We start from the raw sequence: 27,222 nt of genomic DNA, 5'->3' as shown, positions 1-27,222 counted from the left end.
TTCACGTTTTTGGGGCCTAAGGGGTCCTTTATATACTTGTGTGGGCTGCTAGGGTTTCAGTCAAAACCCTAATGGACAGCTTAAACTCTAAGCAGCCCATGTAACCTTCTGGATAAGGCCATGGATGAAAATATGATGGGCTTCCATCATAATTTCGTTCACCCCTTGATCCTTTAGCATTCCTTAGCCCAATAACTCAATTATCCAATAATTGCAGTCCAGTCCCCTGAATTTAATTAATCTCTTTTAGCCACAAAATTAATTATCAATTAATTCTTGACTAATATTAATTAAACAATATGATTTCTCCTTTAATATATTATTCTCATAATATATTAATAAATCATATTTAAACCCTTCTCTCCTTAAATCATCCTACATATTGCTATGGTGAAGGCAACCCAAAAGGACCATGCTCATAATCGGGTCAAGTACATACCAAAATAGTCAAGGACTTAGACACTAATCCAACAGTCTCCCACCTGGATAAGTCTATTAACTATTTTCCGTATGACTTCAGAACCTGATCAGCAATCGTAGCTTTCAAAAGCCGCTGTCAACTCTGATCTTATCAGATAGCGTGTCCTCTAGATAAGGGATTATATATTCCTCCATTCTCAAGATATCGTATAGACAAAAGACATGAATTTCAATCATTCTCTCTATACTGTTTCCCAACTTCCGATTTATGACGACTGATAACAAACTACAATTGAACACATCAACTTAGTCCCGGCTTGGCCAAGCGCTTAGGTGTCATCACTAAATCATCGAGAGGCCCACATATATCGCTTTTATCCCACTTTGAGTAAAAGGAATGGATAAACTTCGACTCAAATGCTCGCTTGAATTTACTGATCGAATCACACACAACAATAAGTTTTATAACACCAAGTTACTGGTGCGTTTACTTATTATCAATGTGCAACCGACCAACAAATAACAACTCACACGTCTCGGTTTCAAGAATATACAATATTATCGTCTCACTAATCACTCGTGATAAAACCATGAAGTGATCCAAGTGAGCGTGGGTTTAATCCAATACTCTAATCTTATCAAAGCACTCATGAACTCTGCAGCAAACTTGTGCCATGTCTAAACACTTCAGACAATCTACAGACAGATTCATGACAGTCTTTATTCATACCTACTCCCAATGTATGACCGACTGTGGATGTTTGAATAACCTAGTTATTCTGGAAGTCAAAACATGCAAACTGAAACATGACAATAATACTTAATCCTATATGGCCCCAAACTTGTGAGAGTAAATAAAACACTTCTATTTATCCACCATATTGATCACTCATTATTTATCATTTAATGTTTCGTATAATCAACTCATTACTTGAATTACAACAACAATTGTCCCATGCTCTAAGCATGCACACTTTGTTTCCTATGGTCCATGCTTTGTGAAATAGAACAATTGAAAACTTTTCCAATGATTCTCATTTCACAATTCCTCAATCCTCATTATTAGTGTAAGAACACAAGGTTCTTCCACTACTAGAATATGCTAGATTCTAACATTTTACGCAACGATCCTTTCGTAAAGTCATAGCACAAAAGTCACCAAGACTTGGCTAATGAAATTACAAAGTACTTTCTTAGATATTGTTACAAGACAATTCCATAGACGTGAAGTCTCACATTCAAAGTACATTCTTTTGAACATCCTTCTTGCATAAAGTTTTCTAATCTAGACACATAATCTCAATATTCAACTCCCAATATGGAAACATTTCCACATTTGCCATATGACAGCTCATTCTTAATAGAATCTTATCTATTCATAATAATGTCGATATGGTCCATCCAATACCATACTTCCAACTACTCACAAGCGACCAATCATCAGCGAACTTTGGATCGTCCTTTGATAGTTGTTTAATAATTTTAGTCAAAATCCATTCTAGTCCTTTTTCCCTCTTAATGTGCTAGACATTTGAAAAATTTTAGAATGGTAAATATTATAGCATTTGCAATCGATCCTATACCCGAAGCGTATGGGACACGATGCATAATGTCTTTCATAAAGATATGATACTTTACCAATCTTTTGCCATAATATTTTATGTGTCATGTTCTCACAATTTGAACTATGAAGAGGGATGCCGTAATCATAATCGAATTTTAAGAACACACAATGTATCCTTTGACTGAAAATGTTAAAATTTCTCAATCTAAGCTTTAGATTTTGAAATGAAGTATAATATTCTCTCCCTTAATTATATTAAAACAACTTTTCAACCCATGCAACTTTGCAAATTGAATCTTTGTTTTTCTATAATTAATATTGCTAACTTGCAATACTCGCCATAATAATCATACAAGCATAACACTTATGCTCCCACTATCATGATGATTATTATTATATAAGCATAACACTTATGCTCCCACTAGCTTTGACATGTATTCAGAAAACAAATGAACTTCCAGAAAACAATGCCTATTGAATTTCTGAAATTCATATTTCTAATACCAGATGCTTCGATAAGCCTTTATCTAAGCTTCTTAAACTTATACACCTTTGCCTTAGATAGCTCATATGTGTGCTTAAACAATTCAGAACTTATGTTACTAAGTTCCAAATGTTCAAACTAACTGCCAAATCTCACAATTCGAACTATGGAAAGGGATGCCGTAACCATAATCGAATTTGAGAATACAATTTTCACAATTGCTATCTTCTTAAGATCTCTCTTAGTGAAAGCATTTCCTCACAGTCATTTTCGTGAAGGAGGGAATCTTATGACACTTAGATCTTATGGTGTATGAATTCCTATCCATGTGAATTAGCCAAAACCAAGGTTTGCGACAAATCCAAACTCATATGGACTGAACTTTCTTAATCTTGATTTCTTGCCTTATGGTAACACGAGTGCCCACCATGTCTTCCAAGTAGTTTAGTAACTTGTCCTTACATATCAATGTATTTTTCATCGACTAAGGCTCTAGTATGCAATCAAATGAGAACTCATAGAGCTCACATACACAATTAACTCAATTGGAATGGCAAAGTAACAAAATAATGTCAGCACGACAGGTTGTAAACCTTAAGTCGTGTGCTAGTGATGATCTATAAGGTTTATTCTTGATTTGTTCTTGAAACCCTTCAAGACCATTAAGACTCCCACTGACTCCTTGATATATAAAATTCTCTTGTGAAGAAACATTTCTTGACAAATCGAATATTCAATAGTTAGTGTAGTTCTTATCAAGACAAAACACTTCACAAATTGGTCCTAGTTGGTCTTTGTCTTATCCAAGACATCACAACTTACCAATTTCTAATGTGCAAGAATAAGAAAACTTTTCCAAATTCCACATTTGATGAGTGTTATAAACCTACTTAAGACTTGTCACTCAATGTCACAATCTTGGAGTATGACTCTAAGACTTGATATTGGAACGAAGTATGATTGGCTCTTTGATTTAACCATTTCTACAATTCTCGATTCCTCTTCTTAGACATGCAAATGCACTAAGACTCACTTAGAGGATCAATTGAGATATGGTTCTTAATCATTAAGACTTCATCATAAAACACAATAAAAGGTACTCTCCCTTCTTCTTAGAATGGAGAAACTTTTATCTTTCTGCCTTCCTGATTCTTCTTATTCGTTCTGCTATTGATTGGAACTATTTCAGTTAACTCAGAATTATACTCAATCTTATAAGTATAACCATATTTACTAAACTTTAGTAAATCATGACGAATATCTTTGTCACTCTTGTGGTAGACTTGATCAATGTACGACCTAGTGTACTCGATCTCCTAGTCCTTCAATTGACACTTTGTCAAAGAATTAGTCTAAGTTTCCCAAATATGAAAGTTTTTCATTCATCATACAATACACATTGCATGATTCCAAGTTTCTGTCTAATTGAAACTTGGGCGATGAGAAACTCTCCCTATTTGGTAAACTTTTGATATGTCCACAAATAACATAATTAAGAATCAAATCCATTATTGCTAATAATAGAAACATTCAAACATCAATTTTTCATACATGCTATTGCAAGGATAAATAAATAAGATAAAATCAAAATTCATTTTATTGCGGAAAAATTTTGTCCTTACAATGCAATTCAATTGAAAAACTATGTTATTACATATTTCTTAACAATCTATTCTAACTCCAAGTAGTAGCTCAAGAATCCATTCTTCAAGTAATGCGATCGAAATCCATTTCTTCACGATTAGATTCAGCTCACTTCTTCCCTTAAGCTTCCTCTCTTTTCTTCGATCCTACAAAACATCAAAATGCAATCTTATCGCATCATGTATTAAGAATCTAGAATAGGAACTTAAAAGAGTTAGATAATGGATTTTACCTGAAGTAGAGCCATACGTCTTGACTCTCCCATCTCTTAGATCTCTCAGGTAGTTAGGACAACTTCGTCTCCAATGCCCCTTCTCTTGGCAATAAAAGCAAATGGACTCCTTTGGCACAGCACATCGGACAATCACAGACTTAGTTCTTTTTGGACTTCCAATGTTGCCAGTGTCCATTGAAGTTTGGGAGTTTGATTCACCTGACAAATTTGCTTGATTAGCACGCCAAATCATTGCTGATTCAGCAGCTATAAGCAAATAGGTGAGATCAATAAGGGTCACGTCGTGGTCCATCATATAGTACTCTCTAACGAACTCACTATATGATTCAGGAAGTGACTGAAGAACCCAGTCAACAACCAACTCACTTGAAATCTTGACACCCAACATGTTTAACCTATCAATGTGTGTTTTCATCTCTAAGATGTGCGCACACACAGGTTTCCCATCTTCGTGTTTACTTGCCCAAAGGGCTTGAGTGAGCTTGAACTTTTGAAGCCTTTGAACTTGTGGGTCAGGGAGAACAATTGGAGGAGGTGGAGGAAGTGAAGCATGACTCTCATTTCCTTGATCGTATCTCGGAACGTCATCTTCATTTGGAAAACTTGTTCCATGGGATTTGGGAAGACCATTGTAAGATTCAGACATCTACAAAACGGGAGAAAATTCAAGTTAAGTTGATTAAGTCCTTAATAAAACACCCAAATGAGTTATTAAGGCTAGGATCCAACACAATATTCTACAACCTAGAAAAGGGATGCCGTAATCTAGTTGCAAAATATTTGAAGGTAGGTAAATGACGATTTACCAATTTCCACCATGAAAAACGAAAAGGAAGATTAAGTTTTAAATGAATTGAAACTCCTAGATCTTTTGAGATTCATTGAACTTTTCAATGGCATGTTTAATCTCGATTATGCCCTACTATTTGTGACTGGGATGCCGAGGATCACAAACAAGGTGTGAATAACCATACGAATCACGTGGTGCACCCAATGCTACAATCACCCAATCAATTTGCCGGTTAGCCACACACGCTCCATTGATCTACGACAAACATCGAGTCACCCTTCGCTACTAATGTCATCCCCAAATTAGTGTGCCGGTTAACCACACACGCTCCACTAACGTTTGACAGGGGTACGAAGTGTCATTCTATGGATTAGCATACAATTTCACATTTTTCCTAAAGTAACTATGATTTGGGAATTTGAAAAATCATTTAGTTACTTTGTACTTCATTATACTTATAATTAAAGGTTTCTGTCCTATCCTACCCGTTCGGCTAACGACCCTCCACTAGTCAAGAGTGCGGTGAGTAAGAGTGGATACCCATTTAATCGCCATTTTATAGGCAATTTCCTTAAACACCCCTTATAGACCAGCTTCGTGAATGAGGCCTACCAACGGTAAGACTGACTGATTACTCATACATATATAATATTAGACTTTTAATGTTATATAGTATAGGGTGTATTTTATACTTTTAAAATACTAGGTGGTTTAACTTAGTAAATTATACTTTTAATTTAATTAAATGTAAACCAAAAACTTTATGGGATTATTAAATCACTTTTAATTATACACTTTAATTAATTAATAAAACCATAAGGGTGTGATTTGAACTTTTCAAATTACTAGGGTTTTAGAATTTAACATTTCAAAATTAAACTTTTAATCAAATTTAAAATTCCAAAACTTGAGGGCAAGTTTTGAAACATTTCAAAACATTAGGGTTTAACTTATTTAAATTTCATAAACAAAACTTTTAAGTCATTTAAACTATAAAATCTAAAGGGTGCAATTGAAACTTTTTCACATCATAAAGGATCAAATAACAAATAATATAAGTTAAACAATTAATTTATTCATTATCTATATTTGACCTAATCTTATTTTAGTCATTAGATAATTACCAAATAACTTTAAATAATCCATATTTATCACATAAACAACCAATATTTAAAAGATTTGAAATTATCTATTGTTTTGGCAAGGATAATCATTAATTTAAGATAAAAATCGGATTTTAACTTCAAAAACCGAATTAAGCATCAAATCCAAGTCAAAACAGCAGCCAAAACCCGAAAATCCCTCTGCCTGACGAACTGACTCGCCGAGTAGGAGTCAACTCGCCGAGTCCAGATACTGACTCGCCGAGTTGAGTCGGGCAGGGGCCAAAAACTCGATTTTCATCAAATAAAGCAGTTAAGCATCACATACAACTGAAACCAATCAAGGCTCTGATACCACTGATGGGTTTTATGCATAAGAACAATCCTATGTGCTCATACAAACCCTAATGCTTGGATCTAGGTTTCTCTATTGTACATGCTTTGAATCCAAGACTAATAAACTTGGATCTAACATATTATAAACTGAATTAGGGTTTAGAGAATTACCTTTGATTGTTATATAGCAATAAAAATCAATTCCTTGCTTGGATTGGCCTTAGAAAGCTTAGTGCCTCAAGTGCTGCACCTCTAATGGAGTCACAAACACCATATACAACTTGGATGAAGAGGAGAAGAGAGAGGCTGCCCAAAAACGACTAGAAACCCTAGAGAATCAGTTGTTCACGTTTTTGGGGCCTAAGGGGTCCTTTATATACTTGTGTGGGCTGCTAGGGTTTCAGTCAAAACCCTAATGGACAGCTTAAACTCTAAGCAGCCCATGGAACCTTCTGGATAAGGCCATGGATGAAAATATGATGGGCTTCCATCATAATTTCGTTCACCCCTTGATCCTTTAGCATTCCTTAGCCCAATAACTCAATTATCCAATAATTGCAGTCCAGTCCCCTGAATTTAATTAATCTCTTTTAGCCACAAAATTAATTATCAATTAATTCTTGACTAATATTAATTAAACAATATGATTTCTCCTTTAATATATTATTCTCATAATATATTAATAAATCATATTTAAACCCTTCTCTCCTTAAATCATCCTACATATTGCTATGGTGAAGGTAACCCAAAAGGACCATGCTCATAATCGGGTCAAGTACATACCAAAATAGTTAAGGACTTAGACACTAATCCAACATTTAGCCTATATTTCTCCTCATTTTCCTTCTTGTACTCGTCGTATGGTAGCCACTCTTTTTTCGGTTTTCGCCAATCTTCATCATATCTATCGCCACTAGAGTAACACACTTGCACTTTTTGGTTCCTATGCTCGTTTAGATCACAATCTTTAGTAAGGTGAGGCTAGCTACAATTCTCACATCCCACCTGGATTGCATGGATTGATTGATCCATCTTTGTCATTCTTCGGTCCAAACTATCTAATTTAGCTATCACTGCCGCCATATTATCAGACACAGAGTTCACCACCTCACGAGTCAAGTCATTCCTTGAATTATAATATTCTCTAGAGTGCTTAGAGAATTCTTCAATTAGCTCCTTTATGACTGCGAAGTTTTTCTTTGTGAGTGGTCCTTGGGAGTCAAGGAGCTGTCTGGTTGTCACGTTCACTCCATCATAGAAAATGGAGACTTCTTGTGGAATGTTTAAGTCATTGTGGGGGCAATTCCTCAACAAGCCTTTGTATCTCTCCCACGCCTCATAGAGTGACTCGCACGATTGTTGCTCAAAATTGGCAATGGCTTTCTTCAACTTTGCTATTTTTGAAGGAGGGAAAAATTGATATGCTTCACGCATTTTAGCCCATGTGGTGATGGACCCTGGAGGGAGTGATTTTAGCCAATCTTTCGTGGCTCCCTTAAACGTCACCGGTAGCATACGAAGCAAAATGGTCTCGCGAGGCACATTATGAATGTTGAAATAGTCGGCAATGTCATTGACCTCGTCGATATGCTTGTATGCGTCTTCGTGATCTTTCCCGTAGAATGGGATGTCCTTGAGTTGACCGAGTATGTGGCCTTTTAGCTCGAAGGTAGCAGTTGCTGGAATCGCGGGTTTCACGAGTCCCGACCCGGTATTATCACGCATTCTCTTCTTGTATTCGCCCATGATGATATCAGCGATGTTAGCGATGGTGTTATCGGATTCGCCTTCTAGGTCGCTTTCTTCTTCGGTTTCAATTTCTATTTCATATCCGGTTTCTTTTAGATTGGGATCGTGTTCAAAATTTTCTATCTTACTTTCTTCGCTCCTTTAACTGCTAGACTCACCCACTTTCTTTCCTTTCTTCCAGGGCCGGTCCAGACGGTGGGCATCCTGGGCGACCGCCCAGGGCTCATGACTCCAGGGGCCCAAAATTTATGGGTTATGTAGTTATATATATATATATATATATATATATATATATATATATGTATATATATATATATATATATATATATATATATATATATATATATATATATATATATATATATATATATATATTACCTAAAGGATTTTTAGGGCTTAAAGTTGGTTGAAACTCAATTTAGCTCAAAATATAAACAATTTAGTTTGCTTTTTATTTCAAATTGAAAACGTCTATATTGAAGAGTAATGATATTTTTTGAATCTTTATTATATTTGTATTTGAGGGACCATTTTTTCTTTCGCCCTGGGCCCCATATATGTTTGGACTGGCCCTGCTTTCTTCTTTCCAAAAACAGATTTAAGGTCCTTGAAAGGTGACTTCTTTGGCGGGTTAGTCTCTTCAACGGTTTTACCCTTGTTCTTCCTCAAAGTTGATTCTGGATCTTCAAAAGGTGAGACCAAATGTGTATTTTATCCTCGGGTCATAATATACCTGAAAGAAAACAGAAAAACACGTGTAAAAAGAAAAACGAATATGAAAAAAATGCGATGGACTCGTCGAGTCAGTTCGACTGGACTCTAGTTCACAGCTAAAACAGAAAACTAAAAACTAAATTTTTTTTAAGACAAACTAGAGCTTAAACTAGATAACTAATTTACTAAAATAGTAACTTTGTGCAAGATAAGTCTTATACAAAGGATCGATAACTCTAGCAATTAAGATAACTATTTAAAACCGTTCCCCGACAACGGCGTCAAAAACTTGATGTGTGTGAAACGAACTAGTTTTTAATTCTACTACTTCAAACACAATTAAACACACGAAAGGCAGTGTACCTATCGTTTAGCAATATAGTTCAAGCAAGCAGGGTATCGAACACAGGAAACAGTAACAATTAACTAACTACTAGAACTATCTAATTAAAACTAACGATAAAAAGAAGGGATTTCTCTAGTTTTGCAAGACTAGAGACTTAAGCAAATGACTAACACTCAACCTAAGATAACGAAGCAACTAATGCAAATAAGAGGTAATTAAATTCAACAATAAAAGAGACTTTTGTTCAGGTTAGACTCACTTGTTTCTATAGTTGATTTTATGGCAAGTGCAATGTATTATTTTGTCATTGGCTACCGATTATTGTGATTTGATTCATGTTCAATATTACTAATCCTTAGAAAAAAATTAATTTAAACAGTGGCCAATTGGTTAAACTAATGAATTTCCTAGTATTTTGATTCGGGTTAAGTAAGACTTGTAGTTGTAGCTAATTACATTACTAATTCAATTAACATCTTGTATGGTTTTCATCACACAAGCTTACACATTAACTTACATATTTTCTAATTATTCCTAGGTTCATATTCACTAATACTATACATATAACATTGTTTTCACATAAATCATATGAAGCAAGCAATTAAGAGGATGTTCATGCAACTTAATAGACTTGATAATTAATAGAAAATAGTTATTGTCAACACATAAGGATCGTTTACAAGCATAAAAAAACAATTTTCACCAAATCAAATAATCCATGCCATAAATTCAATCCCTAGTAACAAGACAGTCTACCCTAAACAGAAGTAATGAGTTTTTAGCTCATATCTACAACAAGTAATATCTCAAAAATGAAATCCATAAGTAAAAACCTAGTTTTGGGCTTCAAGTTTGGACCATTTTATGGGGCTTTGGATGCTTGGGTTCTTGTTGGGCCATATGAGAACAAGAGTTTTGGACTAGGAAAAGTTATTGGGATGTAACGCCTCGATTTTCAGGTAATAATTTAAATAAAAACATTTATGGGTTTTGGCCCTACTCGACGAGTTGGTTCCCTACTCGTCGAGTAGTAGCGGGTCGGATCGCGAATTAAGTGGCCTACTCGGCGAGTCCTTTGTTGGACTCGGCGAGTAGGAGCTGGAGAGTGAAACCCTAAGTTTCGGGGTTTGCACCCCTATTTAAAGAAGCTCACGCCTCTCTTAGTTCTTTTGCAACCTCCTTTGCATCTCTATCTTGTGTGTGTGTGTGTGCCCTTTGTGTGTTGAAGTTTGAGAGAGAGTTTCTGGTGGAAAAGTTTGGTGAATCAAGTGATTTTGGCAAGGTGCTGGGAAGAGATCCGATTTCTTCTTCTGTGGACATCTCTTGGGAAGGTAATTGACTATTTTCCTCAGTTATTTCTATTAGACCTCATCTTTGAATGAGTTTTAGGGTTTTTGAAAGGGGATCAAGTTGGTATGACAATCTATGGGCTAGATCTGAAGTTGTAACTTCAGATCTGGACCCCCTTTGGATCTTTTGAGCATAAAGTCCCAGCTTTAGTCGAGTGTAAGGTCCCCTTGGTCCATGAGCACCCATTTAGGGCTTGGTTTTGGCATTTGGAGCTTGTAAGGCAATGCATGCACGTAAAGTTTGAAACTTTATGTGATAAGTAGGCTTAAGAAAGCTAGATCTACAATTTGGGACCTTGCCATGGCTTATAGACGTCTGCATGTTAAGTTGACTAAAGAAACTCGGCGAGTCGCAAAGCCGACTCGGCGAGTCATATGAAGATATGCATTGGACCCGACGAGTGGGATGAACAACTCGGCGAGTCAGTTGAAGGAAGCCGGAAACTCGACGAGTTGGTTGAACAACTCGACGAGTTAGATGAAGTTGGTCATGAAACTCGACGAGTTGAAGAACAACTCGGCGAGTTGTATGAGTTTTAGCCAATGACATGTTTGTATGTATACTCGTCGAGTTGCAAGGAGGAAACTCGACGGGTGGTCTTGAGACCTGATCAGGATTCGAAGGAACTCGACGAGTCACCCCAATGACTCGGCGAGTTGGTGTGTGCTTCAAAGACTCGGCGAGCCGCCGAGTGTACTCGGCGAGTTGAGGTCAACATGAACTATTGACCTTGACCAAGGACTTTGACCTTGATCAGGGATTGACTAGTAGGTTATGAGGTGTCTCATAAGAGTAAGAACTTATGAGTATATTGTGCTATAGTTATAGGTGGTGGAGCCGGTGTCAAGTGATCCGATAGTTGGAGTTCGCATTTCTATCGACATCTGCGAGATAAGTTATCCTCACTATATCGATAGGGTCTACGGCACCAAGGCCGGCCTTTTATGGTTTACATCCTGGGTCAGGATGGTTGTCTTGATATTGCCATGTTAGATTACATCCTGGTTTAGGATGGGTGTTATGTTATTGCTTTGCTAGAATTTATCCTGCTTAGGATGGTCGTTATACTAGAGCTTGGTAGTTACGGTATGCTGCATAAGATTCTGATATGTTGGATTGGAATCAGGATAGATAGTATGTTATGCTTGTATGGCCTGTGAGGATTGGTATGTTAGTGACCTGTTAGGTCGATACACTAGCTATGAGTGAAACTCTACGATTGATGGTCAATGAGATAGATATGTTTGCTATGTGAACATGCCAGTATATGATAGTATGCATACATGGTTAGTTACTTGATGGCTGGGTTGAGGCGGTCCTGCTTTGTGCTGAAGGCCAACACACCCTCAGAGCGGTCTGGGGAGACTGTAGGCCCACGCGGCGGACCAGTCATGCCGAAGGCTTGGGATAGATTTAGATAGACTGTTGGCCTAGTAGGGCAGACCAGTCCGGCCGATGGCCCAGTATGTATGTTGTTTTGATTGATCGTTATGGCTATGGTTCTGTCAATGTGGTATTGGTATTTTAGGGGTAGCTCACTAAGCCCTCGGGCTTACAGTTTCAGTTTATTGTTTCAGGTACTTCAGGAGAGTGAGGGAAGGCGAAGGCGTGACCGTACCGCTCCTCATCCTCATGATCTATTTTGGGACACTCTGATGATAAATGGATTGGAAATGTTTTGTAAAAACATTTACTATTTGACTCTTTTGTTAGTATTAAAAGTTTAAATTTGGCATAAATTTTATGGGTGTTACATGGGATTTAGGGTAAGTCCCATGAGAGGGTTTGGGAGTGGGCTTCGGATGATTATTTGGTTTTGGGCCTTTTAGATTTTGATTTGGGCCTTAGTCTTGGGCCAAGCTAGGTGAGGGGTAAAATGGTCTTTTTACCCTAAGTATGTACTGTTGGACTTATGGTTATGGTTTGGAACCCAAGTGTTAATTGGGTGTTGTTTTGGTATGATTAGTCAGAGATTCGTTGGACCAGCAGCTAGGGATTTTTATACAGTGAGACTCAGCAGTCGAGGTGAGTTTCCTCACCATGTATAGCGGGTTGAAGGCACCAATGCCGACCCATAATCTGATATGTTAGAAAACTCATTGTCAGTGTGACACTAGTATGTATATGTGCTTGTATGCTTACTGAGCGGGGCCCGATAATTATCCTGTATGTCATTACTTGTTATGTAGTATGAATTTTATGTGGGTGGGTCCCGTTATGCGAGTTAGGGCGAGGCCTGTTATACTCATTGGACGGGGTCCGTTATGCGAGTTAGGGTAGGTGTAACATTCTAAATTTTCAAATAAAATTTTCATTTTTAAAACCACATAAAACACAATCTCACATTTCTCAAAACCCAAATGTATATTTTGTTCAAAACACAAGACAACATAATGTTTGACAATATCCCAGAATCCTCAAAACATAATCTCAAGCGGGTGTGTATAATCAAGTAGGCACCTTCCCCCGATCCTGAGATATACCTGAAACACATTTCACACAACATTGTAAGCACGAAGCTTAGTGAGTTCCCCAAAATACCACACACAAATAACTAGCATCTCATGGCTATATATCGATAAGGACCCTACGGTCATGTGTCTCAGTGAAGACCCTCCGGTCTCACAGCTCGGGTTGGACCCTCCAGTCCTGTATCTTAGTGAAGACCCTCTGGTCCCACAAAGACATAATAACTCAATAAGGCACATAATAAGATACAACATAAGTCACAACAAAATGCATAGTATATCACATAACTCAGTATAAGCACATAAGACCCTCCGGTCGCACTCAGGTAAGTATAGTGAGAAGACTCACCTCGTAAGTAAGCAAGTAGGTCTCGTACTCAACAATCGGTCTAGACTCCGCCTACATATCATAATCATCTCTAATTAACAATTTATAACAACAACTTGCAAAGATGTTAAACTAACCCCTTTTCTAACTCTCAGGAAGGGTGAAAGACCATTTTACCCCTCCATGGTCTCCATAACCCATAACTTGACCAAACCCTAAAAGTCAACAGAATTCAACACTTGAGTCAACAGTCCATATTGACCCATCTCGTCGAGTGTATCTATGCGACTCGTCGAATTCCTTCGTTTCTCTGAAAAATCGGGAAAATCTAACTCAACTCGCCGAGTTTGCAACACGTCCAAACCATTGGGGGAAACCCTAACCAACTCGTCGAGTCCCTTCACTCCATTCTCTCATTCAAACATTTTTAAGCAGAACTAAGTCCTCATACTCTAGATCTAGCCTTCTAATGCTGAAATACCATGTAAAGCTGCAATCTTTACATCCATGCATGACATCTAGGGCTAAGTTTGCCAACCCAAAGCTCAATAAAGGGTTTAATGCATGAAATTTGGCCAATAGCTTGATAAAGCTTGAATCTTAAGCCTAAGGGACCTAGTATTGTCCAGATCTGAAGTCTCATCTTCAAGGCGTGCTCAAACAACTAAAGGACTTAAAGAGAAGATGGAAATGACCATAAACTCCCTAATGGAGAGATCTAACGCACAAGTGGTCAAGGTAATAGCTTTTTACCTCCAATGATAGCTAGCACTGAAAGAATACTGGATCCAAGGGCTCCTTCTCGTTCCAAGCCTTTTGCTCCTCAAACTCCTTCCAAGGATGCACTAAAACATACAATATTAGCCTCTCTCTCTCTCTCTCTCTCTCTCTCTCTCTCTCTCCCTCTCCCCTCTCACAGATGATAATCGCTCGATTAGGGTTTCTCTCAACGTGTTAAAGGTGATGAGGGAGGCGGGGTAAAGGACTTAAGGTCTTTTAAATTGGGTGCAAACCCTGAAAATTAGGGTTTTCACACTTAACTCCTACTCGTCGAGTTGGGTCCCCTCAACTCGTCGAGTAGACTCTAAAAATCACGCGACTATCTCAATATCTACTCGGTGAGTTGGGGCCTCCAACTCGTTAAGTTGCCCTGTCAAAATGAATATAATTTAATTAAATACTTTACATGGGAATCAGGATGTTACAACGGGGCCCGTTATACTTTTTGGGCGGGGCTCGTTGTGTGTTTTATGTTTGGTATGCGGTATCTTGGGGAATTCACTAAGCTTTGTGCTTACGATTTTCACTTTATGTTTCAGGTACTTCCGATTTCAAAGGGAAGAGCTTAGGATGACTGCATCGCACACACCACAGGGTTTCCACTTTTGAGATATTACTATGATTTATGATGTTTGATACACTTATTTTCACTTGGGTTATATGGATAATGTTTTGGAATATTGTTGTATTAAATTAAAAATAAATTTTTTGGATCATATTTTTGGGACTTTTCATGATGGAGGCTAGGGGTGGTCGAAAACCTAGCCTCCATATTCCTTATAAAGAACCCAAAGCTTGAAACTTAAGGTTTTGTACACACAGCGGCGCCACGCCATGATAAACAATACACCACATTGTGACATCATCTAACAACCACATCGTGGTAAACAATGCTCAACTCCATGGCAGGACAAAACACTTCACACATTTTCATTCAATAAACATAAGAGTATAGTCCCTGAAATACAAATATTACATATTTTTATGCTTTCGCGCTTATGAGAAGTATTGAATATTGTTGAGAATTTTACACATATCATAATGTTGTTTTTCTCACTTGATTAAGAGTTTGTTTAATTAGGTTACTAAAAAGTTAAACTTAATTGAAGAGTTTGTTTTAACTAATTAATTTAGTAAAAACGAACTTACTAGAGCTTGTTAGTAGTTTTCATTAACAAATTAAATAAAACACATCATAAATAATTAGATGTGGATTGATCATATAATTAGAAAAGTCGTAGCAAAACAAAAGTGTTTTTTATTATTGAATTTACTTTAGTTATTTCACATTTATTTTTAGTTGTTGGAATAATATGCAAAAAAAAATGTATTGTTGACTGAATGGAAACTTACGCGGTTGCATATTAAAAATCATTATAAATGAAATAATAATAATATTTATAATATATTTATTTTTTTATTAGAATAGTTAAATAACAAATTGCTTATTATTTATTAGTCAAAAAATAAAATAAATAGATAAATAGTTTATTTATTAAATTAAATAAAATCTTTAGTTAATTAAAATATCAAATTAATTAATAATGAGTGTTTGGCTTTCATGGTAAGAAAAATGGGCTTGAGAAACTCATCACTTAAGTAGTATTTAAAGGACAACAAGTCTAAATAGTTAAAACTTTAATTATTGTTATTTATTTATTATTATTATTATTATTATTATTATTATTATTATTATTATGTGATAGGTGTCGTCCATACCTTATGGGTGTTGTTAGTGAAACACCCTTTTTTGGTTTTATCTATTAAAAACATTTAAATCACCTTTTAAAAGTAATAATATCATTTGTGGAAATCGATCCTAAAAATATTTAATGTCTTAAAAAAATAATTTTAGTTTCAAAAGGTTGTAGAAATATCACTTCATAACATTTTTTTTATCATAAAGATCTTTCATGTGAGGAAGCACTAAAGGAAGCATTAGAGCTTCACGAGAGCATTGTTGATTAAAAGCTTAAAAGCAGGATTTTTTTTAGCATAAAGATCTTTCAAGATGTGAGGAAACACTAAAGGAAACATTAGAGCTTCATGAGAGCATTGTTGATTAAAGCTGGAGTTTGGATGGAAGATTTCTTAACCAAAGATTAAAATCCACGTCGCATGAAAAAAGCAAAACACGATCGTGTAATTATCTCGAAGAATTTATGGATCACTATTTGTGTTGAAGACTCCTCGACAAGGTTACACGATCTAAAAACCATCCATGCAGTCCACGATAGAGTTACACGTTCGTGTTTACTTTTACACTATCATGTTTTTCTCCCAAGGTCTCAAAATAGCAACGTACTTCATTTATTCCAATCAGAACACACTTTGCATAAATTATAAATAGTTGGTTTTTTTTTTATGTACGTGTCAGTATAAATTTGAGTTTATCTACGTTTCGACGTATTTTTTTAAGTTTTCGTTATTATTTTTATGTATGTTCTCTACATATGAGTTGAGTTACATATAATACGTTTTTGAAATTTTAAACTTCCGTTCGTTACCTTAAAAAAATCATAGTTATTTTTATGTACATGTCGATATAAATTCAAGTTTTTTTTTTACATTTCGACATGAATTTTGTATACATTTTTGTCTTTTATTTATTTATCTAAATTGAAGTGTCGAAACATTTTCTTTTGTCCCACTTTAGTCATTGCGTTTTGATTTTCATTTTTGGTCATTGTTTATTTATTTATTTTTATTTTTTATAGCATTGTCATTTTTGTAAATTTGTTTTATGTAACTTTCGGTATAGTTGCTACATGTTTTCTAAATACTCCGTAAATATTTAACACATGCAAACCATCATTCATCAAATACATTACCGCTGCCGCAACGTACTATGGACAAACACCTAATCATGTACTAAAACCTAGGGGTGTTTACGCTCCGGTTTTTTCGGATTTTATGTCAAACCGAAGCCAAACTATTAGTACGGTTTTTGTAAATCGAAAATCGAAGCAGAACCATTGAAAATTAAAACCGAATGAAACCGAACCGTTACTAACGACAACGGCGTAGCTAGGATTTTGTTTTAGGGTAGGCCAAATAATATAAAAAATATGAACGAGTGGTAAAATTCTTCAAACAATAACAAAATATAAGTATATATGTATTTTTAACTAAGTTGCATACGATGTTGTATTACATCATTAAAGTAATCTAAAATGGAGTCTAATCGACATAGACAACTATATATTCTCTTCTATTAATTTCAAGTTTTGAATGGAATAAGCCATATAACAATCGTAATTCCTTTTATTTAACAAAAATATATATTATACATACCATATATATGTAACTTTAATTTTGTGTGGGTGGGCCAATGCTTACTCTTGTCCTATATTGGCTACGCCCCTGACTAACTAACGGTTTGACTCCGGTTTACTTTCATGAAACATTTTAAGCTTATTTGAGTCGAGCTCATTATATAAATATTTGGGCGCAATTTTTTCAAAAAAAAAAAAAAAAAAGCCTGTCAAACAAGGGTTGGTCTTCACTCACAACATAAAGATTGGGCTGCAATGTTTGTTTACCTTGATAATCATATATCTATAAATTAATATATAATAAAACTATATATAATTACATATAATAAAATTATATATATATATATATATATATATATATATATATATATATATATATATATATATATATATATATATATATATATATATCCTATGGTCCGGTCCAATTTTATACGGTTTGAAATTTTTTATGCCAAACCGTTCATCACGGTTTCGAAAATTTGAAGCCGCAAGCCAAATTGTAAATAAAATACAAACCGTGAAACCAAACTGATGCCCGATTTAACCGGTTTTATGGTTTAAAATCGAACTGTGAACCTATAGACTTCCAAAGTCCGACCAATCCGAACCTAAATCCAATTCCAATTAATGGAACCAAAGTAGAATACCTCGTTAAACTCTTTCACCATTTTACTTAAATATCAGCCCATCTTCACGCGCACACAAATTACCCATCTTTAAATTCATTACAATTTTGAATTTTAGCCCACCACTTTTCTTTGTTAACTTAACAGTACCATATAGACCTACACAAACCGGTTTTTTTCGAACTTGTTTTGTGTTTTTATATAGAAATACATAATACAACTTCAAACATAAAAACATAAAGCATCTAAATTGTCAAACTAATACATCTTCACACATAAAGACATAAAATATAAAACATCGTCGTCATCTTAGTCTTTATTCCTAGTCGTAGTCATTGTTCTTTGGATTTATTCTTCATCCGCCATATCATCGTGCAATGCTCTCTCGTACTCGAGCTCTTGTAGGGTGAGGGACACCGACAATCCCATGGCTACTTCTTCGTCATGTACTTGTTGTTCAACATGCAACGGTTTGCCCTCTAGTAGTTCAACGTCTTGTATTCGTTCCACGCCATTGAGGTAACATTTCAAACAAATGCACATTTCCACCGACAAAGGGATGAGTTTTGTTCTTCTTGGTGGTATAACCCTGCCATCGAGGTTTTTTGACGTTTGGTTAAGCTAAACTTGAGAGCTAAACATCTCATACATATATATACTATAAGGAATGGTTAATATGGACAAATAGGAGCCAAAATCGAGCCATACACACCCTCAAATGGCTATATAGCTGGTAGGAAAAAACAAAAAAAAACGGCCATATCTTTCCTCGAAAAACCGGTTCATCAGACCGGTTCCAAACTGGGCCCAACGGTCAAATACTCGAATTGGTATGATCTGCCGGTTCGGTCTAGCGTGGGTTCGGTTAGAGGCTGGACCTGTTCAGTGGTTAACTGGTTTTCGGTTCCGATACCGGTTCGGGTCGTGAACCGGTTTTTTTTGCCCACGTCTAGCACCATACAATATATAAAAAAAACTTTTTTCTGCCCACGTACCTTTGAAAGAAGAAAACTCGGCATATTTGGCCCATCAGTACCATAACCATTAAAATTCACCCAAACCAAATTCAAATCAGTGAATCCAAATCCAACAGTTACTATATGAAGCTTTAACCCAACAACTTCAAAAATTTTAAATCTTTGTAACACCTTCAAAGTTCAAACCCCTCGACATATTCCTTTAACCCACCAACATCAATATTATCATTTTTTTTTTCTTTTAGGATCAGAACTAAGCAAACCAAATCCAGCAATCTCAACTTGTCATGACAACTAAAATTAGCAACCAACTTCCAAAAACCATTGCTATTCTTCACATTCACCTTACTAATTAACCAAAAAATTATGCTATTCTTTTTCATTTTTACCCTTTTGCAGTTTTCCAATTCCATGAAGCTCAACTCCAGAACCTTCTTCGGTTAGTTTGGACCGGGTTAATCATATTTTTTTTCATTAAAAATATAACCGAATTACTATTTGGATATTTGGGTTTCAGGTAATTGTATTTCGGGTCAGGTTGGGTATGTTGTAGAAATACTCGAGAATTTTTCCTCAGAACTAAAATCACGTTTTGGGATATATTTTCATGTCATATATATAAATCAATGCTAGATACATCTTTTTTGAATTTCATAAACATAATACTATCGCAACTTTGTCGTATACATATTATGATATTAATTAATGAAAGCCTTGTTGATATAAAAGTATTACATACCTTAATCTTTCTTCTACTCTAATAAATGAAAATCTTTTTGTCACATGTCACACTCTCATTGATTTGATCACATGTCATTTTGTGGTTATTTTCAATTAAATTTTTTCCACGTGACATTTTGTGGGTTTTTTTTTTTTTTTTTTCATTTTATCAAATTTCACCTAATATTTAAATTGTAATAATTATAATAAATATAACAATAAATACATATCAATTTCATTAATTGACTTTCTTTTTAATTTTAAAATTTCTAAATTAAAACCTCATTAGTTTCCTTTGTTTATTTATCTAAATTATTTGTTTAAATTAAAAAAAAACATATTAATTTTAATAATTCCATATTTTTCTAATTTTTTTTATAAATTCAAACTTTTAAATGTTTAGAATTTCATATTTAATTTTTTCTTTAAATGAATCAATGTAATACATGAGTTTTACATCTAGTACAAAATAAATGAGTAGACTTAAGCCATGGGTCTATAATATGAAGAATCTTGAACGTTTATACCCTTTGCAATTGATACTTTCAGTTTCCTTGTGCCAGAAGTTGTGGAGTTACTCAATAGAGTTCAACGGGTCATGCATAGTTATATTATGACTCCAAGATCTATAGATGTTGTTTTTAAAAGAATTAGTTTTGCCATCCAAAAAAAGATTGTGACACAGCTTGTTGCTCAGTTACCCGTAACGTCTATATAAATCTTTCTTATGAATTTGGTAATAAAAAAGACTAGTATTTTTCGTTATGTAACGACTTCCAACAATAACTATCCATTCTGGAACTGTCTCTCGTTTAAGTGCATGATCAGTCGATATATATAATCTAATTCAAGAATAAATAAATATATGAAAACTCTTCATTTTTGGGTATACCCGAATTTAAGTTTGCTACCTTAGACCCGAACCAAAATTATCATGGTTAAACCAATTACCCTATATTGAGGACCACTTGTGAAATATCTATATACATAAAGGGGTAATAGCATAACATAGACATATGTACACCATTAGCTGGGTAGTTTGGTGGAGAGTTCCTCTGGTGTCTTTCTCTCTCCTCTTTCTTCGAAATTACCTCACTTTCGCAATCTGAGAAAACCTATACAACATCCAGACCATAAAAAGCTCAATCAATACACGGCTGCTCATAATCTTTTGAAGAATTTCTTGTCATTGTTGCTTTATTTCGAGATTTATTTTCTAAGATCGAGAAAAAAATGGACTCAGATTCATGGACTCGTCTCTCTACATCTAATTCTTCTTCAAGACGCGGAAGTTACCAATCTCGCTCAGGTTCGTCGCGTTTTCCAATCATCCTCTGTTTTCCTTGAAATTATTTGCAAAAACAGATTGAATTTCAGGAATATGCTTTTGAGTCGTTGGAATTTTGAGTTAATTTGTACTTAGTTAACATTATCGAAGCTTTTGAGTTACAATTGGTATTTTTCAATATGGATATAGAAACAAATTAATCGATGTATTTGCATATTTTAAATAAAAAAAATAAAATCATACATTCATACTTCAGTGAGCTATTATTCTTTTCGCATATTCGTTTTCAGAACTTTACCAAAAGGTGTACTTTATGGAACATGTTTATTATATTTCAGAATACTCTCATTGAATTTCTACCGAGTATAATAAATAAATAAACCTAACATCTATAGATGATGATGATGATGATAAAATAATAAAGCAACTTTCAGTGTTTTTAGAAGCTACTTTGGAAAAATATACTCTGAAACATTTTAACAGTTTGTTTTTAAAAACATTTAAAGTATAATACACAAATAAATGATAGTACATTGCTATTTCTTTTACAGAAACATTTCATCTTGTGGATGAATTTGAGGGTGATGAGGAGCCAAGGCCAGAGTTTTTGTGCCCATTTTGTGCAGAGGATTTCGACATTGTTGGTCTTTGTTGTCATATTGATGAAGAGCATACACTTGAAGCAAAAAATGGGGTATCACTTTTTCTTTCAAAAAATAAAAAAACTCTTTATTCCTTGTTATTTGCAATCATAAATGGTATATTGTCTATTTCAATGGAATATTTGCACTAATAAATTTTATTTTTAATACTGTAAATGCAGATATGCCCGTTGTGTGCTAAAAGGGTTGGTATGGATTTAGTTAGTCATATGACAATGCAACATGGGAGCCTTCTAAAGATATCCTTTTTTTTTAATCGAATTCCTTTCATATCTCTTTACTTTTTAATCACAATCGATACTCGTGACTCGTGAGTAGTTCTATATATCATTGAGGGTTAATTTTGTAAATATGTAGAAAATACATTGCTATTCCTTGACTAAAGATTACGTTCAACGCAAGAGAAGGTTTCGTAGAGGTGGGACCCACACCCACACCCACACCCACACAAACACCAACTCAACCCTTTCGATTTTAAAGAAAGAATTTCGGGAAGGAAATCTTCACTCTCTTTTTGGACTTCAGTCATCATCATCATCATCTGAGCCTGAACAATGGTTATCTTCTTTCATTTCCAACACACCATCATTACTTGATGTTGATCAACCACCACCACCACCACCACCAATTGCTCAACCTCATGCCGCCACGTCAGCAAAGTCAATGGCGGAAAACACCCACAAGGATTTGTTGCGAAGGTATCACCTATTATAGCATATCCTACTTTTGTGCTTAATGCATAAAGTACAATTTAACAAAGAAACACTTTGTCTTTTTTTTTTTTTGGGTAATATACGAACTTGTGATTGTTTTAGGAGTAAACAGCAGCGGGGTCCACTTTCGGACAAGGATCAAGAGGAGAAGGCTAGGCGAAGTGAGTTTGCTCAAGGCCTACTGTTTTCTAGTTTCCTTGATGATGGTTTATAAGTAAGTTATCAGGGGTATTTTAGGAAAAAACAGACGAATTCTTAAAAAGTTAAAGCCTTGTAATGTATTTTAGATATAGGTTATATAAGTTTGCTTTAAATCGTTATGTGCAAACTTTTCTATTTCAGTTTAATAGAACATGACGACATGACCATGATATAACATGTTGCAATGTGTTTGACATATGTATTTGACATAGTTGGGCTAATGTCAATTGGATAATAACTCAAATTTTTTTGTCCCAATAAAAAAGATGATGGGTCAGGAAGTCACTCTTGATTTTTTAACTTTGAAAAAGACGAGAATGCCCTTCTCGTCGTTATCGAAAAAATATTATTTTATAAGGTATTAAAATAGATATCTTAAGTTGGTTATTAACAATATTTATACCCAAGTAATTATGAAATATAAAATCTTCAGTTGATGTCAAATTCAACTAATTGATATCCATGTAAACAATAACATGTTAAAAAAGTATTTTTATTTTATGTTATATTTTATAAATGAAAGTAAAAATAAAGCCATAAACTTTAGTATTAAAACTTAGAAAAAGAAACTAAATTAGACATTTTGTTAGTTCATTATTTTATAAAATTAACCTGACAAGAGTGGTGTCGAACATCATTTAACTCCAACACTTCAAATTATATATCAATCAAACTTTTATATTTCTACAACTATTAAGCCTTTTAAAGTATCCACCACTAATCGTAAATACGATGAGTGTCACCTCATCGTCACACAACCACGTCACCTTATCATCACACAACCACATTCGGTTGAACTCACCATTCCATATATCCTTACTTTTTTAATCATTTAAAATGGAGAGAGAGAGAGAGAGAGAGAGAAAGAGAGAGAGATGTGGTTATTTGTGCTGCACACTACAAATCATCATGACCACAACTAATCACAACCCATCGGGGTGGTGTTCACGGATCGTGGTGGTTGTCATGTACACCACGGAAGGGTCTGTGGTATGCAATGTCTTAAAAAACGTTTTTTTAATTGAACTGGTTTGGTGACCGGTTCCCAACGGTTGATTCAACCAAGAATTTTCTACATCCGACAGTTGTGTGCATTGACCTTTGAGTTATACACTCTGAAAATATTTTATTATCTTTGGAAATATATTGTTCTTAATGGGCTAAGTAAAATCAAACTATATAAGTCCAATAAACCGGTTCTATTAACGGTTTTTGAATAAACCGGTAAAGCTGGTCCTTATTGAACTGCTCTTGTCTCTGGTTTAATGTTCAACCGGGTTTTTAAGACATTGGTGGTATTTACTCCAAATGACTTATACTTTTTGATCATTAATGGTGTCTTTTGTTCTTTTTGTAACCTACTTTTTGAATGAACTTAAATATAAATATAACTAGTAAAACTTTCTATTCTCAATATATAACTAAAAATGGGATAAATATTTATTTATTGCAAAAGCATTTCAATTCCCTAAAATTATTTAACAAAATGGTTTTTAAAACAAAACATACAACCATATTTACTGTAGGGAAATTTTGGCTAAATGCTTATTTATGCAAAACAATATTTCAATCTTCTAACAAGCTTATAACTTACACAAATCATAAAACTACGACATAAATCTCAATTAGTTTCTATTTTAGAAAAAAAAAACACATTAGTTACAATCAAGTCTGTACAAGCCTCTAGCAAACCAAATACAAAAAGTTTCATCATTCAACGAAACCTTAACAAAAACAAGAAATCTAGTATAACATTCAAAATTACCATATCAATCAATTTATACGGTTTTTTAGTGGTTTTTAAAAAACTCGTAATCGGGATGATATACATCCAAATTTCGGAGCCAATTCTCGGTTGAGTGAATGAGTGAGTTGATTTTCTCAGTCCCGTGGGCCCCATTTATGGTCCAGTCAGAATTCTTGAACTTGTAGACAGAGAGCCCAAAAATCGGTAACGAAAGCTGACATGGCATTTGGCCTTCATGAACTTGCCTAGCTGTCAATGAACCGTTTGTACCTGAATAGTCGATCACAACATTTCAACATAGTAAGTAAAACTTTGTTTTTTGTAATAAACATAAACGTGTAGGGAGGGTAAAATAGGAATTTTACTTTTTAATGGCGTTGACAAGGAATGGTAAGTCAAGAAACTTGTATCCACATTTTGGAGAGATGGACCCACAGGTATTCTATATATTGGATACCTACAAAATAAAATTCAAATTAATGAATAATATAACTCTAAAAAGACACATCATCTATATGCCATGAAATTTACAGAGTTTTAACCAGACAGAAATTAAAAATAATAATAGAAATTTACCAAGCAACAGAAAGCCAACTTGACTGAGTTAGATCACAGCTCTTGTATGTATTCAGTTCTGGAAATATGGATTCAAGATCTGATATCTGTAAATCAAACCCAAAACATTTTGTAAGTCGACCATCTTATTGCATATTTTTTTGGTCATAAATGAAATGTTGTTGCATAAAATGCGCATTTACATGTTAATTGATGTTTAATGATAGTAAAAGGAATAAAATTGTGTAGCATTTCACTATTTTGTAACGTAAAAGGAATTAAAAAAAATTGTTATTTTAATGACAATTTGATAAAGAACAAATGAAAAATTGGTAAATCTTAAATTAAGGGCAAACTGGTAATTTCAATTTTGCATGGTTGAAAGACTTGCCTTGGTTGCTAAAGGAGCACGTTGAAAGGGTGATGCACGTTCAAAATATTCAAACAAATCATCTCTAAGCATGAGTTTATTCAAACTCCGGGCAGCAGAATCAACATTTTCAGCTGCCCGGGGTCCTCGGGCAGCCGCTTCATAGCTCTCATCACTGCTAGTTGTTCTAGATGACTCACAGTCACTATCCTCCCCTGGTCGTCTGTAAATATTAAATAAAAAAACAAAAATGTCAAAAATTAAAAACTAAATTAGAAATAAAGTGAAAGCACATTGCCATTGATGTACCTTATGGTGGTTGTAGATGATGCAGGATCAACATACAGTTGAATGGCTGATAAAGATGGTGCATAGTATTGAACAACAGAGTCTTGTTCATTTAACAAAAGAGGAACTCCAACTCCATATGCACTCCATTCCTTAAAAGATTCCCAAAGATCACCAAGCAAAAAGTATGGGTGATAATCATCTTCATCATTCCTCCATCCCTTCATGCTGCTCTACATATCTCAAAATCACCATAAATCAACACCAAAAAAATAGAAAATGATCTTACTAAAAAGATATAATACTCTTTCAATCTTTTTCCCTAATCAATAGCGTAGAAAACAAGTAAGAATTTCATATGTCTTAATTCACAGTTTTGGAAAGGACACCAAGAACAATGGACTTGTTGAATTTGAAAAGGGTTTACACAGATTCACAAAAAGTGAAAACAGAACACGTAATTCCATTACAGAAAATGCATATTTGGTTGATTAATGATTACCATTTACGCATATAGTATAACATCAAGAAATGGTACAAGAAATGGCGATTTAGTGATTCGGATGCTTACAATTACCTTAGGGAAATGCTGGGCAGTAACAATTGGTGTAGTATGCTTCATGAATCGGTCCAAATTAGTCATCGGTAGAGTACTATTACTACCCCGACTCACCGAAGACTCCGATTTCTCCTTCTTCGCTTGATGTTTTGGGTGTTCTGCTTGCTGTTCCTGCTGCCGCTGCTGTTGCTGTTGCTGTTGCTGTTGCTGATTGTACCTTCTCATCGCAGGCGGGCTGTAAAATCTGTCCTTCCGTAGCCTACTCCGACTCGAATTCGACATATCCGCAAATTATAACTAGAACACAGAAACTTGAAAGGTTTTCGAAATGATGATCACCAGAGCCAATACAGAATATATATAGGTATATGCGTTTATGTATGAAATGATTATATGTATGTATGTATGAAAGGTTTTTGGATGAAATTGATAGAGCTTTCTTTACTTGAATTGAAGATGTTTCGAAGTAATGGAAGTCAGCAAGGTTTATACCGAGATCGAAGTTTTATGAAACTCTATTGTTAGGGTTTTTGAAAGAGAGATTTGGGTCTTTAGGCTGCTTCAAATTTTGGACAAAGCAATTTACAAAAATGGTCCCTTGGCTATTTCTCTACACACAAGTTTCAACTTAAAAAGAATAGTACGTGACTTTGTTAAGGTGTTTGGTGTATGGAGAAAGAGGAAACAAAACCGATTAAACATTAACTTCACATGGAAAAGAGCATCGGAAAAGGACTTTCATAGATTATGATCAACTTTTTCAACTTACCGTTTGATTTACTTCTTATCGGGTCTAGTAAGAGGTTACCTCTTACTCGGTCTAATAAGTGAGTTTGATACCGACACTCTTACCTTCTTACTTGGTCCTAATGCTTGTTACCGGGTCCTTCTAAAAAAGATGTTGACAGAAGACTAAAACCTTTATTT

General features: G+C 34.8%; 2 protein-coding genes and 1 non-coding gene across 4 annotated transcripts; 2 read left to right on the top strand and 1 right to left on the bottom strand.

Annotated features, from left to right (window-relative positions):
• The first annotated feature begins 7,861 nt into the window (after positions 1 to 7,861).
• Positions 7,862 to 7,968, top strand: LOC111914226 (small nucleolar RNA R71). Its single transcript, XR_002857728.1, has one exon. It is a non-coding gene; the product is annotated as a small nucleolar RNA R71 (small nucleolar RNA).
• Positions 7,969 to 20,941: 12,973 nt separating this feature from the next.
• On the top strand, positions 20,942 to 22,951 carry LOC111914138 (protein DEHYDRATION-INDUCED 19). The gene is made up of 5 exons (XM_023909885.3): positions 20,942 to 21,221; positions 21,752 to 21,894; positions 22,024 to 22,101; positions 22,253 to 22,560; positions 22,678 to 22,951. Exons 1-5 carry the CDS (start codon positions 21,146 to 21,148, stop codon positions 22,787 to 22,789), a joined length of 717 nt encoding a protein of 238 aa, XP_023765653.1. The 5' UTR covers positions 20,942 to 21,145; the 3' UTR covers positions 22,790 to 22,951.
• Positions 22,952 to 24,384: 1,433 nt separating this feature from the next.
• LOC111914137 (uncharacterized) lies at positions 24,385 to 26,892 on the bottom strand. 2 transcript variants are annotated; one of them, XM_023909882.3, is made up of 6 exons: positions 26,308 to 26,892; positions 25,758 to 25,969; positions 25,470 to 25,671; positions 25,100 to 25,185; positions 24,889 to 24,980; positions 24,385 to 24,793 (listed from the first exon to the last, which is right to left on the bottom strand). In XM_023909882.3, exons 1-6 carry the CDS (start codon positions 26,575 to 26,577, stop codon positions 24,567 to 24,569), a joined length of 1,089 nt encoding a protein of 362 aa, XP_023765650.1. In that variant the 5' UTR covers positions 26,578 to 26,892; the 3' UTR covers positions 24,385 to 24,566. The 2 variants fall into 2 exon arrangements, with proteins under 2 accessions (XP_023765650.1, XP_023765651.1); XM_023909883.3 differs by having other exon boundaries at positions 26,314 to 26,890.
• Between the last annotated feature and the right edge of the window lie 330 nt (positions 26,893 to 27,222).

The sequence above is a fragment of the Lactuca sativa genome, chromosome 6 (assembly GCF_002870075.4).
Source record: "Lactuca sativa cultivar Salinas chromosome 6, Lsat_Salinas_v11, whole genome shotgun sequence".
In the NCBI taxonomy this organism is placed as follows: Eukaryota; Viridiplantae; Streptophyta; class Magnoliopsida; order Asterales; family Asteraceae; genus Lactuca; species Lactuca sativa.
Note: the sequence above shows the minus strand (reverse complement) of the source record. Positions and strands in the feature narration are given on the sequence as shown.